Here is an 18279-nt window from a genome sequence, read left to right on the forward strand (position 1 = left end):
AACTGGTCAAAACCAAGGAGAGAAAGCTCAGAAGGGCAACTGAATTTGAGGAGGCAACTCAGGAACTCTAAACAAGTGGCACAAAATATTTGAATGGGCGGGTGTAAAATACTGCAAAGAAGAAGAAAGTGGGCATGGTGCAAGCAAACGAGTTCCAGAAGACAGGCTGCGCAGTGGGTTAATGTGCATCTACCAGTGGTAGAAAGATTGTTTGGGGGGGGGGGGGGGGGGGGGGGAGGGAGAGGAGAGGAGAGGAGAGGAGAGGAGAGAGAGAGAGAGAGAGAGAGAGGGGGGAGGAAGGAATAGTGGGGTGAAGAGAAGTTGCAAGCATTCCATGAATGGTGTTGAAATAGCTGAATATGAAGTTGAAAGTTGTAAATGTTTTAGATTCAGCATTAAACATGTCCAATCACTGCAAATTAGGAATCAGTAAAGTAAATAGAGTAATGAATATATAACCATAATAACAGTACAAAGTAAGCTGAAGGAACTCATGCTCAAACGATACGGTTTCGTCAGACCAGTGCAGTAAGAAGAGTGTTCGGTTCTGGTCATCAAGACGCAAGGGAAACATTCAAGTCCTGGAGGTGGTTCACACAAGAGCCATAAAACTGATCTTGCATTTTTTTCCAAAACAGACGCATCAACTTGTCCTGCCATCTTCACAGATTTGTGTATATGAACCCTTTAGAATGGTACCATTTAATTTATATTACCTCTCTGAATTTTTCCTTCCAAACTGATAGAAAAATCTTTGCATCAAGGGTATTTTTTGACATTGTCATTAACCATTGCTCAAGAGGATGCAGATGGAAGCAAATAAGCTGATGCCAATATCAAAGAATTTAATTTATGGGAAAAGGAAGTTGGGCTTTTCTACTTGGGGAAAGAAGGAGCCGGTGAGGTTATCTAACTGATGTTTTCAAGATTCTGAAGGGTTGATCCAAGCAACTTGCTCTATCATGTGAAGAGGTCCAAAAATAAGGACCAAGTTAAAGTTAACTTAAAACAAACGCAAGTCAGACAAGACTTTTTTCACTCAAAAGGACAATAGAGCTGTGCAATAGCTTACCAAGGAAGTCCACTGAAGCAGGCAGTATCAAGAGACAATTGGGACACATTTCTGGAGAGAAAAGGGATTGCGGGACAGAATGAGAAAGTAGCTGGAGCTGATCCATGAAAAAGGGTTAGGCTGGTTTCGCCCAATAGATTTTTCTCGTTTTTGAACGTTCTTGCTGTCTAATGTTCCAATATATAAAACTACAGTCAAGAGTAACGTAGTCTCTCGCACCTCAATTACCTGTACTTTGTTCGCAGAATTACACTCACCTGGATGAGCAAAGGCAGGTAGAGGGTGTACCATAGAGGGTGCCCCATTGGCTAGCACAGGAACTCCTGCCGTAGGAACAGAAGACACCAATGGTGGCGACATTCCCACCACTGGCATAGGTGCCATTGACAAAGGTGCTACTGCTCCCATGGAGGACATAGCTGGAACATTGGCAATACCTTGATAGGGAAGAAAAAAAATTTAAATATTGCTACTCTAATGCGTGTGATAATGGCTAAAAATCATGTTGAGTTTTCAAAAATGAAGCCAGATATTTGCAGAACGTGGCTATCAAATGTTAAATGATCAGTATAAATGAAAACTAAAAAAATGATTTGTAGAACAATGCGACACTAACCAAATCCTGCTGTTGGAATGGCTACTGGTATTTGTTTCATGATAGGAGGCAGTGCGGAGGGAAGCTGATGACCCTGCAGCTTTAGCTTGATCAGTTTCATGGCTATAGAAAACTCCACCTGATCCATCTTTCCATCGTTATTCAAGTCAGCCAGAGCCCTTCAAAAAGAAACAAAAAAACTTAAAAACCAGACATGTTTTATTGCCAGTGTTGGCAATCTTACTGACCATTTTATACACCACTTAACGCAATGGTTCTCGCTGTCAGAAAATTTCCATCAGCTCTCAAAGGATGCTGAATACAGCTTTGGCCAGGTGCTTCATGCAAGCTGGAAAAATGGACACAGAACACCTGATCACAGTAAAAGTACCATAAACTTGACTTGTATGAAACATCCATGACTCACCACACCTTTACTTCTCTCAGCTATGTGGTGGACTAGTAATACATCAAGGTGCAAAAAAATAGGCCCAAAAACAAGAGACCAGAACAAAAACACTTCATTCTCAAGAACTGGATTAAATTTATATTGACCAAGTGTCAGTAAACAATTTACAAACAAGTAAAAAGGAAAATACAAGGGTTGTATCCCCCAATCGGTGCTATTAGCTGATCTCACCCAGTGTGGCAGTAAAACCACTAGGGATGTAATTTCTGATTGCTTTTTTGTGGTTTGGTACAACTGAGCGATTCTGACCACATACTCGTGGCATAACTGGGACCGCCTCATTTCCACTTCCTATCACCCATCACTGCCCTTGCCTCAGCTCATCTGCTGCCGAAACCCTCATTCATGCCTCGGTTCCCTCTAGACTTGACTATTCCAACGCACTCCTGGTTGGCCTCCCACCTTCTACCCTAAGTAAAGTTGTCATCCAAAACTCAGCTGCCCGTGTCCTAATTCGCACCAAGTCCTGTGCACCCATCACCCCTCTGCTCGCTGACCTACATTGGCTCCTGGTTAAGCAACGCCTCGATTTCAAAATTCGCATCTTTGTTTTCAAATCCCTCCATGGCCTCTCCCCTCCCTATCTCTCGTCTCCTTCAGCCACACAAACCCCCCTGCCCCAACCCCGCCGTGATAGCTGCGCTCCTCTAATTCTGCCCTCGAGCACCCGGGATTATAAATCACTCAACCATTGATGACCGTGCCTTCTGTTGCCTAGGCCCGAAGTTCTGGAATTCCCTGCCTAAACCACTCCGCCTCGCTACCCTCCTTTAAGGCATTCCTTAAAACCTACCTCTTTAACCAAGCTTTTGGTCACCTGCCCTAATTTCTCCTTATGTGGCTCAGTGTCAATTTTTTTCGTCTTATAATACTCCTGTGAAGCGCCTTGGGACATTTTACTACGTTAAAGGTGCTATATAAATACAAGCTGTTATTGTTGAGTGGCTTGCTAGGCCATTTTAGAGGGTCTGGAGTCACACATAGGCCAGAATTCCTTCCCTAAAAAGGACATTAGCAAACCAGATGGGTTTTTATAACAATCAGATAGTTTCATGGTCACCATTACTGACACTAACTTTTTATTCCAGATGTTATTAACTGAAATTAAATTCCCCAGCTGCCGTGGTGATTTGAACTTGTGTGTCCGGGCCTGTGGATTACTAGTCCAGTAACATCACCACTGCGCTACCGTACCTAGTTGTGTGTTTTGCATTAGGAATTATCCTGTTGTATGGATCTCGGCTAACTTTTGATTGATTTTGTTTTTCCTATGAATGGATGTACAACTAACGGAGCTAAAATCCATCGTCCTCTTCTATAGGGCAGGTGTGAATCATTAAAGTCACGTTGTACAGCATCATGTACATTTTTGGCTGAATAGTTGCAATGTCATTGGAATAGATTTCTGCTGCTCCGAGTGAGGAATGGGAAAACCAAACAAGGTTGCTGCTCCAGATTGCTATCCAGTAACCCCTCTGGAAGTAAATCTACTTGGAGGTTAGACAACAGTATGGGTCTCAGCTCACCCACTTGACTGACACTCATTGCTGAAGTGGATACTTGAATAATGAACCTGGGCATCCTTGAGGTACCAAGACCGTGCTTAGCGCCCAAACTCCGGCAAGTATTCGACAACATTGATAGACGAATGGAAAGGAGAAATATGGCTGAGAAAAATCAACAGAAGTTAGAAATGAAATGTTCTCAAATCTATTCCAATGACATAGCAACCATTCAACCATGATGCTGTACAAAGTGAATTTTACGATGCACTGGCATTTACTAACACTGGCATGATTAACCATGCTCACGTTTCACGAGATCATCTTGGATGGAGAACATCTGGTGCTACTGCCATTTTTCAAAGCTATATGGGAGGCACCTTCCAACGACTCATCGCCAGAAGACCAATTTGGGCTGTGCAAGCAATCGTCTCTGTTGTGAATGCTACCACATTACAGTTAACGCAATGGGAGACAAACTGCTCCCTCTGTAACAAACTCATTCCTCATCACCAATGTTCCCTTTAAGCTGCACGGCCGCACAGCTCTTGGGACCTCCCGCACAGCCGGCTCGCTGGCTTTTCAATGTGGAAAACCATGTCTTTTGAATGGGCCGCACAGCCCCTTAAAAAGGAGCCGAGCACCAAAATTAAAGAGGGAACATTGCTCATCACCCAGCCTGGTGAGACTCCCTGGCTTCGAGCTGCCATGCAATCTCTGGTGCAAGCTCAATATTTTAGATGTGGGATGATGAGGTGTGCGGCAAATGACCGCACTGGGGACTCAGGAACAGCCCTTTGTGTAGCTGCTTATGCAGTTGCGAATGCCACAAATCTACTGAATGGCTGCTCATTTCATGCTGGTCTACCAGGAGGAATTTCCAGACTCCACAATGCTGACCTAGAGGCTACTAAATGTCTAAAGCATGGATGATGCTTACCGAAAACCCTAGATATCTTTGACTTATTGTTTAGCTCCCTACTTCACAGTTTGTACTTCAAATTTTTTCCCAATTTTTATGGTGCCACTTGTGCATTCGCAGAAATGATCACTTCCTGTAGCTATAGCTTTCCACCTTCCTTAATTCTTCTTCAGTCTCTACTTACAAATAGAAATATCAGTCACCTTCCTAAGGAAGTCACTCTAGCACACTGCCTATTAATGAACTTCATGCCATGCTTCAGGTGAATCTCTTGTGCCAGGTTTATAGCAGCACTGTTCTGCCCATATCTTCAGCAACTGACTACAGTAGGCGGCTAAATCAACAACTGCACAGCCTTGTGTATACAAGATCAACAACAACAACAACATGTATTTATATAGTACCTTCAACACAGTAAAACGTCCCAAATAGCTTCACAGGAGCATTAAAACCAAATTTGACACCAAGCCACATAAGGAGATATTAGGGTTGATGACCAAAAGCTTGGTCAGAGGTAGGTTTTAAGGAGCATCTTAAAAAGGAGGAAAGAGAGGCGGAGAGGTTTAGGGAGGGAATTCCAGAGCTTAGGGCCTTGGCAGCTGAAGGCACAGCCACCAATAGTTGAGCGGTGAAAATTAGGGTTGCTCTAGAGACCAGAATTAGAGGAGCGCAGATATCTCGGGGGGGGGGGGGGGGGGGAAAGAGAGAGGGGTGTTGTGGGGCTGGAGGAGATGAGAGAGATAGGGAAGAGCGAGGCCATGGAGGGATTTGAAAACAAGGATGAGAATTTTAAAATCAAGGCGTTGCTTAACCGGGAGCCAATGTAGGTCAGCGAGCACAGGGGTGATGGGTGAACGGGACTTGGTGCGAGTTAGGGCACGGGCAGCAGAGTTCTGGATGGCCTCCAGTTTACAGAGGGTAGAACGTAGGAAGCTGGCCAGGAGTGTGCTGGAATAGTCGCGTCTAAAGGTAACAAAGGCATGGGTGAGGGTTTCAGCAGCAGATCAGCGGAGGCAGGGGTGGAATCGGGCGATGTTCCAGAGGAGGAAATAGGCAGTCTTAAAAATATAATACGGCACAAGTAGAACAGGCTTCGGCGACTTGTTCCCCAAACTGCCTAAAAAAGGGCAAATTTAATATCTTATATGTTGATCTTGTATAAGCATGTGGCTTACATGGCATTAATTAGTAAGGGTTACATAATAGTCATATTTTTTACTAGCTAAATTACAAATATATAACTGAGGATATTTCCAAGTATCACAGATTTCTCAAGATCATTGATTCAGTAGCTCCCTGTAATAAATCTGTACATTTACCGTTCAGGAAAAATACTTGGAAGATCTTAATGAACCACTTCCATTGATTTCCCCGCACCCACCCAACATCCTTATAATTGGCCTCTCTGAAAATGTTCCACTGAAACATATCCGCTGAAAATACCTTCATGCAAGAATTCTGAATCTTAACGATGCACTTTTAAAATACAATCAATCATTCAGTACAAAGCGGTGGAATGCCCCACTTCCCCAGGTGCTAATCCACACGGTTCTTGCGCATCCCTTGGTGGTCAGCTCAACAGTAGCATTGGCAGATATCTGGAGCCACGATGCCCGTTTGGGGACTAGGACTTAGGAGAAAACAACGGGGGGGGGGGGGGCAGAAGAAAAAAAAAAATCAATTTGGGTGCAAGTCTCTTGGAATCTTTTAAGCAACAAAGAATTTACCAAATGCTCCAAGTAAAGGCGCGATAGGGAATTCAACATGCCAACTTATCAGTTGAACTGCATCCTTAAGTGCAAAAAGACCAGTGTTTTTCCTCTGTCTTTATCTTTCATAGCTGATCTTTCACAGCATGTTACAGCTTCTCCTTCCTTCTCCCTACCAAAACTGAGGGCTATTTTAAATAGTCCTTTCCTTTGAATAGATTTTTTAAGAGAACAAAATGTTTGTAGAAGAATTACACACAACCACATACTTTGAACTTACCATATTTGTGCAAGTATAGGTGGAGGTAATCCAGACTGAAGAAAGAAATTTCGGGCCTGATCACCTGAATTTAAAAAGTAAAATGACATTCAAAAATATATACAATTTAGACAGCAATACATTTTACACATACACACAAAATGCAGTATCGCCGGCTAGAAATATAAATTCCCCACAATGGGTTAGAATCTGGTAAACGTGATCATATTAAGACCTCAATTGTATATCATACATAACTTCACTTCGCAACTAACTAGTGGTCACCTCGATTGGAAGTGCCATCACAACTTGCTTACATTAATCTTTCAAAAACCTCAATATAAAAAAGCACAGATACGTCGATAGGGTGAGATGCAGCAAGGTGTGTGGAGCACAAACACAGATACACCTGTTGGGCTGAATGGCCCGTTTCTGTGCTGTAAATACCAGCGATACAAACATCCAAGAGAACAAAGATTTTAAAAAGAAGCAATTCAAAAGACACTGCGCGTTGCATTACAAAATGTAATTATAATTTTTATTTATAATTAAGCATTTTGTACCAGCACATTTTTTTTGATATAAAGCCCAGTTGATCTGCTGAAACAGTACTGGGAAAGAAACGTTTATGTGTTCCTGTAATTACATGTCTGCTCGTCTACACTGAAATCTCAATTTCCCCATCTGCTTCCCACTCTGCACAAGCAGACTCTCGGTCTCGGCTTTCCACTCGATTTGTTTCCTTCTCGATGCATGTCTTCAATTCCCTGCCTTCTCTCGTGTGAGTTTTTCCAATCACTATGCGTTGCAGTTTCTTTCTGTAGCTTGGCTTTTATTTGTCTCCCATTCGGTGTGCCACTCACTTTCTCTCGTTTATCTGGAGGCAGACATGAGGCTTTGACTATGATAGTCAGAGAAATAAAATCATCTTTTTTGGGCACAAAGCGATGAAGTTTCTCTCGGGCGTTAGCAAAATACTGAAATTCTCTTTGAAATAGTCTGACCACTATATAAACATGTTGGTCAAATTGTAGCTCCTTTGCTGAACCACTCCAAGGAGGCTCATAATGAAAACACAGTTTAAAAGCAAACAGCAGCAGGCACCTCTCATCCACCCACCTCCCCACTACAACACACACGGGTGAGAAAGGGAGCTAGGGGTGCTGCTCAGAGAGGGGGGGACTGGCAGGAGAACGAGCCCTGGTGTTAGCGAAGAAGAATCAGGACCCAAATCATTAGAGCATGAAGTGGTCACAGAGGGCTGGGTCACCAGAGAGGGGAAGGCCAAGGTTACCAATGGGAAGATTAGTTCCTGGTACCCACTTGCCTGATAGCATATTAACAGCCTTAAGATTACAAATGAGAAAAGAGACACAGATTGGCCCAGATGTTGCTGCTAAAATAATGGCGAGTTAAATGTGCACGCCGTTATTACGGTGTAAATCGTGCAGCAACTTGTGGCGAGTAAGAGATAGCCCATGAATTACAAATCACCACAAGTTGCTGAATGATCTGTGCCGCTCCACCGTAGACCTCGCAAAAACAGCTCACCATCAACCTCCCCATGAATTTCATGAAATTGCTGTACTTGTGCATTAATTGCCAATTACACTCGCAGCAGAAAATTAGGGCTACTACTCAACAACGTAATACATTTTTTTAATGATGAGATTTATGTTCCTGCAATGCCACTCAACCTCTCTGGCGAAGAGAGGGAACAATTTAAACTGTGGAGTCTCATTCCTACAGGTAGTAATTTGTTGGAGATTTTTTTTAATTAATTTTTTTCTTGCTTTTCCTTTCTTTTTTCTCAATCCAATATTTCTTTCCTTCTCTTTCTGTACCTGATTTGACTCCAATTAGCCATATTTCCTTCTCATCATTCCTGTCTCTTCCTCAATCCTTAAATCTCATTGGTTAAGGAGATAGATTGTCGGTCCAGTCAGTAATTCCCCAAGGTCCCAGATGCCCTGTTGCCCTCGGTGTGCAGTTATTTGCCCTGCAAATTGCTGGAAGTGCAAGCTAAGAAACTTTTGAGCTGAAGGGCAAGGAATAAGTTTAAGTAACAGGGCAAGCTGCCCCGCTCCAGCAAGATCTGGGCCATTTATATATTTTCATAATATAGGTTATATGATGCGCAGTGCGGTGACATAAGAACATAAGAAATAGGACCAGGAGTAGGCCAATCGGCCCCTCGAGCCTGCTCCGCCACTCAATAAGATCATGGCTGATCTGATCCTAGCCACCAATCTACTATCACAGAACCATCTCCTGAATCTAACAGAATTAGACACACGAAATAGCAGCAGGATCATGCTACACGGCCCCTGGGCCCGCGCCGCTACCCACAGGGCCATGTCCGATCCGAACCTAGACTCATGTCCAAATTCCTGCCCGCTCCCCGTAACCCTTAATTCCCTTTACTTCTAGGAAACTGTCTATTTCTGTTTTAAATTTATGCAATGATGTAGCTTCTACAGCTTTTTGGGGCAGCATATTCCATGGACCTACCACCCTCTGAGTGAAGTAGTTCCTCATCTCAGTTCTGAAAGAGCAGCCCCTTATTCTAAGACTATGCCCCCAAGTTCTAGTTTCACCCATCATCGGGAACATCCTCCCCGCATCCATCCGATCCAACCCCTTCACAATCTTATATGTTTCAATAAGATCGCCTCTCATTCTTCTGAACTCCAATGAGTGGAGTCCCAATCTACTCAACCTCTCCTCATATGTCCATCCCCTCATCCCCGGGATTAACCGAGTGAACCTTCTTTGTACTGACTCGAGAGCAAGTATGTCCTTTCTTAAGTATGGACACCAAAACTGTATGCAGTATTCCAGGTGCGGTCTCACCAATACCTTGTACAACTGAAGCAATACCTCCCTATTTTTATATTCTATCCCCCTAGCAATGAAAGCCAACATTCCATTGGCCTTCTTAATCACTTGCTGCATCTGCATACTAACCTTTTGAGTTTCGTTCACCAGGACCCCCAGATCCCTTTGTACTTCAGTACTTTCCAGTTTCTTGCCATTAAGATAATAACTTGCTCTACGATTTTTCCTGCCAAAGTGCATAACCTCACACTTTCCAGTATTGTATTCCATCTGCCAAATCTCTGCCCACTTACTTAGCCTGTCTATGTCCCCTTGCAGGTTTTTTTATGTCCTCCTCACTCACTACTTTCCCTCCCATCTTAGTATCATCTGCAAACTTTGATATGTACACTCTGTCCCCTCCTCCAAATTGTTAATATAGATTGTAAAGAGTTGGGGACCCAGCACTGACCCCTGCGGAACACCACTAGTTACTGATTGCCAGTCTGAGAATGAACCATTTATCCCAACTCTCTGCCTTCTGTTAGATAGCCAATCCTCTATCCATGCCAGAATATTACCCCCAATCCCATGATTTTTTAATCTTAAGCAATAATCTTGCGTGGCACCTTGTCAAATGCCTTTTGGAAGTCTAAATACACTATGTCCACTGGTTCCCCTTTATCCACCCTATATGTTACTTCCTCAAAGAACTCCAGCAAATTTGTCAAACATGACTTCCCCTTCATAAAACCATGCTGACTTTGTCCTATTAAATTATGATTATGCAAAGTGAGACTCCAACACGCTGTACTGCGGTGCTAGGCAGTGCCTCACAACACAATTACCCATATATTGAGTTGTCAGTTTCAGCGATATAGACACAAGTAGGCACCAAGTAGAAGTCAAGAGGCCTCACCACAATCAAAAGTAGTCAGCATGCAGGCTCACTCTTCAGAGTCAGCTATAGAGCAGCAGAGGCCTGAGTAACTCACCCATTTATTGCGTTGTCAGAGATGGTTGTGTTAAGTACAAAGGAAACATGACTAATTAGTATTGTTGAAATGAACTGGAGCTGGTAAGTGTTAATGGGTCCACGCACAATTTCAAGGAACTTAACCAATGCCAAGGTAAATCCATCAGGTAAGCGTTTCTTCAGCAAAACGTCATTTAAAAAAAACGACTAGCTGATGTACTGCGACCTTGGATTTGAGTCATAACAAGCAGGGCCACATTGTTATATTTTTTGAAGGCCAAGTGGATCCGTTGGAGACCACCAGGCCACATTTTAAACTTTAAGCTGGGAAAGGCTGAACAGGTAATGGGCCGGACAGAACCATTGTAAAGAGGGTGTGGGACAGGTGAGCCAAGCCGACGTAAGCAGGAAACCCCAAACATGGAGCAAATTTGGGCCATTGGGTTTCAAATGGTCTAATAAAATATGGACAGCAGGAAGTTTGGAGCTGGGAAAGGTTGGGTGGGACTGTAATCAGCACCAAGGGTTGAGCAGGGTAACCACACCCATGGTCAAACGTCATAATGGTGCTACTTTATTTTAGAAAAGCCAGGCAGTGGGCAGCAAAGCTAGGAACTGAAGCTTTAGATCTGGTAGTGGAGGAGCAAAGCCCAAGACACAACTGCAATTTATTAAACAGTGAGTGGGATGAGGCCAATGGGGAAGCAGGGATGCCATTTTGTTTCAATTGGCAGTGGAGATCACCATGAAGTATATTTTCTTTTAAAGATTTCCAGCACGGCAACTTAAAAAAACACGACCTTAACTGAAATCCTAAGCTGAAATTTCCAGGAGGGAAAAAAAATCAGTTTAAAAAAAACATGAAATGAGAGACAGAGGTGAGCAATCCACGCCGCAAGTGGCAAGAAACCGTGACAAGCACCTGTTTACATAAGAAATCCCATTTTAAATGTTTACATAGGAAATTGCGTTGTAAATGTTGACATAAGTGTTATTAAAGATTATGACGACAAATTTTAGGACAGGAAGTGTGTGCCGTACACAGGATTTCAAAAATGTTATGTACTCGATATATGCAATTGTGGTCTGGTGGAGTGACTGCTGATATATGTCAACAAGCTTCACTGGCATATCTATTACCATAGCAATAATGATGGGAAATTAAAGCCAAGGCATGCTGCTGCTTTGTAATTGAAGATTGCAATTAAAAACAATTCCTCTGTAATAAAGTTACAATTTGTAGTTGCAATAAGCTTGTTTTTTTCCTAGTCGATCTCAATATTTCTAATGCAGATTCTGGGATTACACAAGAGTTTTTGCCCGCCACCAAAGAAAGCTCAAGAACACGACACTTGTGCATCAAAACAATTACCAATCCTCAGTTGTTGAACAACCTTGCAACACTTGAGCTTAAAGTGCAGTGCTTATAACCTGAAGCGATTGCTTTTATTTGCTAAGTCTGTATCAACTCCCATGTGACATTTTAGTGGTCACCAGCATGGGCAGAGTTTCAAGCAAGCTGGAAAGAAAGCCAGAGTTTGATGAAAGGACGCCATTGACAAACTTCTGCGAAATTACAATGGCTGTTCTTTAAGTGAAAAGTCAGTCTTTGAGTAGGTCAGTTTTGCCCATGTTGAAAATGGGCCAAATCTGGTGCAGGGAGGTAATTAATTAGAACAAAAGCAAAATACTGTGCATGCTGGAAATCTGATTATTAATTTGGTTTGGTTAAAAAAATATATTGCTGAAGTAACAACTTAATTTTCCACAGATGGCACTGAATGATACCACACACAAATGACCCTCGGCATATCCCTTTTGCCAAAGCAACCCAAAAGCTGATTACTACAGAAACCGAGAGAAATCCATCGGTTATTGATGTGGCAAAACACTGAAGCATGTGACCAGCATGTGGGGCAATTTCCTATCGGGAAATTTGAAAGTTCTGGTGAAAAAAAATTAAAACGAGATGATGATTTGGATGCCAATAGTTTTGGATTAACAGCTGGCCAGAAGTAAAATTCTTCCCTTTGCCATCCTCCTTGAAAGGAGATTAAAGATTCTGACAAAAACTATACATTAAACTATTTATTAGCAAATTGAGACTACCCACTCAACTGCCTATTCCTTACTCCACCACACCGCCCCACAACAGTACTGTATAGCTACTCCCAAATGCATATCCTTTATGATACCAACAACCTGCTCTCTTGACCCTTCCCCTCCCAACTCTGTGCCTGATCAGTCATCTACACATCATTGCCCAACTTCTCACCCACTTTCCCATCACTCCCTGTTGGAATCCCTTCGATCTAGTTTCTGACTCGCACGTAGCATCTACCCTGATCCAAGTCACCAAATATATCCTGTGATTGTGGCTCTGATGCTTCTTTTCTCCGCAAATTCTCAGTGGAGTTCAACACAGTGGATCGTTCCATTTTCCTCTTCCTATGCTTCTCCTTGATGATACACCTTCATGGCTCTTCCCAATCATGGTTCAATTTCTGCAAGTTACAGCAGCAAATTCCCTGCTCTGGCTTCTTGGCCCATCCGAAGGTAATTTCAAGCAGGCCATCAGATTCCAACCTTAGTCCCTTCCCTTTCCTCATCTTTTCTCAACATGATCTCCAAGCATTGGGACACCTTCCATATGTATGCTGATCAGACCCAGCATTACCTCTCTGCCATTACTGTCAACTCCAGGTCTCTTGCTATGCTGTCTGTCTGCCTGTATGACATCAACCGACTGAAAACAAAACTTCTTCCAGTTTATCAGCAAGACCAAATTATTTTTCGACCCTGCCAGAAACTTTGCACTTTAGTCACTGCCATCATCTCTTTCCCTCATGTTGAGCCCAATAGTACTTGGATGTTTAGAGGATGTTTCCCCTAGTGGGGATATCTAGAACTAGGGAGCATAGTTTCAGAATAAGGGGGCGCCCATTTAAGACTGAGATGAGGAGGAATTTCTTCTGAGGGTGGTGAATCTTTGGAATTCTCTACCCCAGAGAGCTGTGGAGGCGGAGTCATTGAATACATTCAAGGCGGAGATTGACAGACATTTGATCTACAAGGGAGTCGAGGGGTATGGGGAGAGAGCGGGAAAGTGGTGTTGAGGCCAAGCTTGGATCAGCCATGATCTTATTGAATGGCGGAGCAGGCTCGAGGGGCCGATTGGCCGACTCCTGCTTATGTTCTTATGTTCACTTCGATAGATTGTGTGGTCCCAAAGCCGGGCTTCAAACCATACATGTGTTCTCTCGCTAAGAATGTCTCCTTCAGGTCTGTAATATCATCCACCTCTGCCCTTAAGCTCATCACCACTGACACTGAAAAAGCCATTCATGACTTCAGGTAAGCTTCTCAAACGCGCTCCTTGCCAGCTTCCCAAATTCAAAGCTGCCAAAGCTCCAACACCCATATTCCTCGCCCGAATTAATTCCTGCTCATTTATCGCACATGCCCTCACCGAACAATACTGCTGCCTATTCCTCAGCATGTTCATTTCAAAATCATCACACCCATTTGGAACTCCTTCCGACATCTCTCCACACAACCTTTGCACCCTTTTCCTACCCTGCATCCCAATGGGCGCTCTCCACTATTCTGACCCAAGTCTTTCCCCATCTCTCGCCACCATTGTGGCAGAACCTTCAATCATCACACCCCAGCATCCAAATTTCTTTTCCAAAGCTCTCCACCTCGTTTCATCTCTCACCACTTTCAATAGCTTCCTCAAAGTTTGGCTCTTCAAAGATGCCTTTAATCACCTCCCAAATGTCAAATTTCCCCTTCGCAGGACACATTAGGATATTTCCCATGTTAAAGGAGCTGTACAAATGAAAGTTGTAGTAGTAGAGCCCGGATTTCTAAGTATGAAGTAGTCAAAAGGGATAACATTTACTGAAGAATTCAACTGGCCATACAAGAGCAGGTTTATTTTGTTCTCACCAGTAATCAGTCCACCAACTGGTTTGATACTAAGGAACTGCTGGTCATGCTTGGCTCGTTCTTCTACTGTAATGGCACAGATATCCAGGCCCCCTGTTACATAGAACAAAAAACAAAACCATCAGTTCATCAACAGACACTTTTCACCACTAGGTTATAGTACAACTGAAACGAAACTCAAGTTAAATAGGTCCCCCATGGGAAAAACAAACAAGTCCTTTAAACTGCACAAAAATTGAACCATTCAAATGGATGAATTCCAACATTACATTATTGCAATCAGCATATCTTAAGACCATGTCGCCCTAACTTTTCCCCAGTACATTTAGATCAACTCATGAATATTGGAGATCTACCACAAGAATTTTCCAGGTTTTGTCAGACAGGGATATCTGGAAGCAATTGGACAGCTGTAATATAACCGAAGATTCAAGAGATGCAAATTTAAGTGTGAAAAGTTTAGTTTCGAACAAACATCTGAATTAAATTTTGTACGATTTAGATTTTGTTCATATTTTGGTGACAGAACTGGCTGGCGAGTGTTGTGTCAACATGCTTGCGTTGATGCTCATGAAAGAGGAACAACTGAGGGAGCTTGATTGAAAAGGCGGCAATTGATTACAAGGAAATTCGATGCCTATTAATATACTGCACCCACAAGAGACTGTCCAGTTACACTCTTCAATGTGAATTTTGATTAACGGGCTTAGCAATAAAATAATGGAGCTGAGGCTTTGCACCCAGCAATTTGACATCTCATTTTTCAGGTGCAAGGATTCGCCAAATATAATTGGAGGTATAATCCAAAGGCTGCATCGATGCACCGGGCAACTATAAGTGCGAGGAAAATGAATGAACAGCTATGGTTAAAACATTCTATACGAGGCCCTTGCTGCCCCAGAAAGCTGTGGAAGCTACATCATTAAATAAATTTAAAACAGAAATAGATAGTTTCCTAGAAGTAAAGGGAATTAAGGGTTACGGGGAGCGGGCAGGAAATTGGACATGAGTCTGGGTTCGGAATGGTCATGGCCCTGTGGGTAGTGGAGTGGGCCCAGGGGCCGTGTAGCCTTGTTCTGCTCCTACTGTGTTCTAATTCTGTTAGATTTCAGGAGATGGTTTTATTCCTGTTCCTGGCTGGGGTGGAGATCGCCTTTACAGAAGGTAAGTACTGTAGAAAATATAGGGACAGAGTGATCTCCTGGAAGAATTTCGATCGCCTAGATGGGTCGGAGAGGAATTTCCCAGATTTTTTTCTCCCAAATTGGCCATGGGGTCTTTATCTGGTTTTTCGCCTCTCCCGGGAGATCACATGGGTTCGGGTGGATGCAGAGTGATAGAAGATTTGAGGTTAGGATCAGATCAGCCATGATCTTATTGAATGGTGGAGCAGGCTCGAGGGGCCGATTGGCCTACTCCTGCTCCTATTTCTTATGTTCTTATGTTCTTAGTGGAACCTCGAGGACTTGCGCTCCAATCAGGTCAGAATTATCGAGAAAGCTTTATATGTAACAACTCGTTACACTAATTTCCTTCCATCTAACATAATCGGTCTCATTAAATTCATTTTACTTTATGTGCACTGTACCTGTCTTCATCCCATGCTGTATGATAGGCATAAAACTAAAAATTTAATTATGCCATTTCAATTATCCATGAGGGAATCCCCTTCCTCCATTGCGGGAGACAATGAAGGTCCCACTGCATTGAAGTTAAACTTAAACATTTTTAATCTCTGAATATGGTGGCCTCAGGGCTCCGTGGTCAAACACAAACGTTCCGATTAAGTTTTCCAATTATATCACAACGGCTATTTTAGAGAAATCATTACATCACATTTTTTACTTCAATAAGCTCAGAGAAGGGAGTACCTCACTTCTCAGATTTACATTCCCAATCTCTGACATCAGTACCCCACTATCCAAGTGAAACAACAGGTTAGGTGATAAAATGCTACACTATTTTTAGGACTTACTCAGCTTCAGCAAGATAGCATGCTACAACACCTCCCAGACCCGCGACCTCTACCACCTAGAAGGACAAGGGCAGCAGGCGCATGGGAACACCGTCACCTGCAAGTTCCCCTCCAAGTCACACACCATCCTGACTTGGAAATACATCGCCGTTCCTTCATCGTCGCAGGGTCAAAATCCTGGAACTCCCTCCGTAACAGCGCTGTGGGAGTACCTTCACCACACGGACTGCAGCGGTTCAAGGCGGCGGCTCACCACCACCTTCGAGGGCAATTAGGGATGGGTAATAAATGCTGGCCTTGCCAGCGACACCCACATCCCATGAGGAAATTAAAAAGACCACCTTTGTTGTGGAATTGTGGGTTGCAGGTGTGAGCCAGGCATCGCCACACTGTCGAGACTTCAGCTCAATGGTGTCACTGTAGGGAGGAATTAAAGCAGAGACCAGTTGTTTCTTATTGTAAGGGGAGGGAGTAACAAATTTAAAAGAATTTTAAAAATAGGGTATTACCCCAACCCATGCTCTTGAATCACCTGACAGCCAGTTCAGTTCTAGGAGCTAGGATCGAAATTAAAAAGCAGAACCTCAAAAGTAATAATCTCTGGATTGTTACCTTAGCCACGCGCAAATTGGCATAGGGACAAACAGATTAGAGGTTCAATGCGTTGTGCAAAGAGTGGTGTGGGAGGAAGAAGTTTCAGCTCATGGGGCACTGGCACCAGTACTGGGGAAAGAGGGAGCTGTTCCGTTGGGACGGTCTTCACTGGGACTGATGTCCTGGTGAACTGAATAACTAGTGCATTAGACAGGGCTTTAAACTAATGAGGGGGGGAGGATTCAGGAAAGAGTAAATTTAAAAGCAGCAAGAGAAATGTCAAGGCTCTAGAGCAATGTAGAGTTTTGGGCAAAAATGAGCAGAGTGGGTCAGGAATGGAGAGAGAGAGAGAGAGAGAGTGTAACAAAGGTAATAGGGCATCAGGGAATAAGGTGACATCAGGGAAAAATAGAAAAAAAAGTCAAAGCTAAAGGCACGATATCTGAAAGCGCAAAGCATTTGCAACGAAATAGATGAATTAATAGCACAGATAGAAATTAACAGGTTTGATCTAATAGCCATTACAGAGACGTGGTTGCAATGTGGCCAAGGTTGGGAACTAAATATTCCAGGATACTTAACTTTTAGAAGAGATAGGCAAAATGGAAAAGGAGGAGGGGTAACCCCGATAATAAAGGATGGGAAAAAGATAGTAGAGAGAAAGGATCTTAGCTCTGAAAATCAAGTAGAATCAGTTTGGGTGGAGCCAAGAAACAGCAAGGTGCAGAAAACATTGGTGGGAGATGTTTACAGGCTCCCAAACGGTAGTTGTCATGTAGGCAGAGTATAAATCAGGAGATTAGAGGCACATGTAACAAGGGAGACTTTAATCTACATATAGACTGGGCAAATCAAATTTGAAGTAATAGTGTGGAGGACAAATTCATGGGATGTATGCAAGATAGTTTTCTACATCAGTATATTGAGGAACCAACTCGGGAACAGGCTATTTCAGATCTAGTATTGTGCAATGAGAAAGGGTTAATTAATAACCTCTTAGTAAAGGGGCCTTTAGGGAAGGGTGACCATAATATGATAGAATTTTAGATCGAGTTTGAAAGTGATTTAGTTAAATCCAAAACTAGGGTCTTAAATCTAAACAAAGCAAACTACATCGGTATGAGGGGCAAGTTGGCTACGGTAGATTGGGAAACTACATTAAAAGGTATGGTGGTAGACAAGCAATGGCTAGCATTTAAAGCATTAATACATAATTTACAACAAATACACATTTGTTTAAAGGCACAAAAACCCCACAGGAAAAGTGGTCCAACTGTGGCTAACAAGAGAAGTTAAAGATAATATTAGATCAAAGGAAGAGGCTTATAATGTTGCCAAAAAGAGTAAGCCTGAGGACTGGGAGGATTTTAGAATTCAGCAAAGGAAGACCAAGAAATTGATAAAGGGAAAATAGAATGAGAGTAAACTAGCAAGACAC

The 18279-nt window shown here is 42.9% G+C and overlaps 1 protein-coding gene across 1 annotated transcript in view; it reads right to left on the reverse strand.

Moving 5' to 3' along the window:
• Positions 1-18279, reverse strand: part of itsn1 (intersectin 1 (SH3 domain protein)) — a 217055-nt gene that overhangs the window by 144866 nt on the left and 53910 nt on the right. Inside the window, exons 3-6 of the mRNA XM_086006078.1 lie at positions 14273-14365; positions 6550-6613; positions 1689-1846; positions 1330-1509 (exon numbers count right to left, since the gene is read on the reverse strand). Coding sequence (XP_085862204.1) covers positions 1330-1509; positions 1689-1846; positions 6550-6613; positions 14273-14365 — 495 coding nt within the window. The remainder of the gene's footprint in view (positions 1-1329; positions 1510-1688; positions 1847-6549; positions 6614-14272; positions 14366-18279) is intronic.

The sequence above is a fragment of the Somniosus microcephalus genome, chromosome 14 (genome assembly GCF_052327205.1).
Source record: "Somniosus microcephalus isolate GS21.2 chromosome 14, FLI_Smic_1.0, whole genome shotgun sequence".
Classification (NCBI taxonomy): domain Eukaryota; kingdom Metazoa; phylum Chordata; class Chondrichthyes; order Squaliformes; family Somniosidae; genus Somniosus; species Somniosus microcephalus.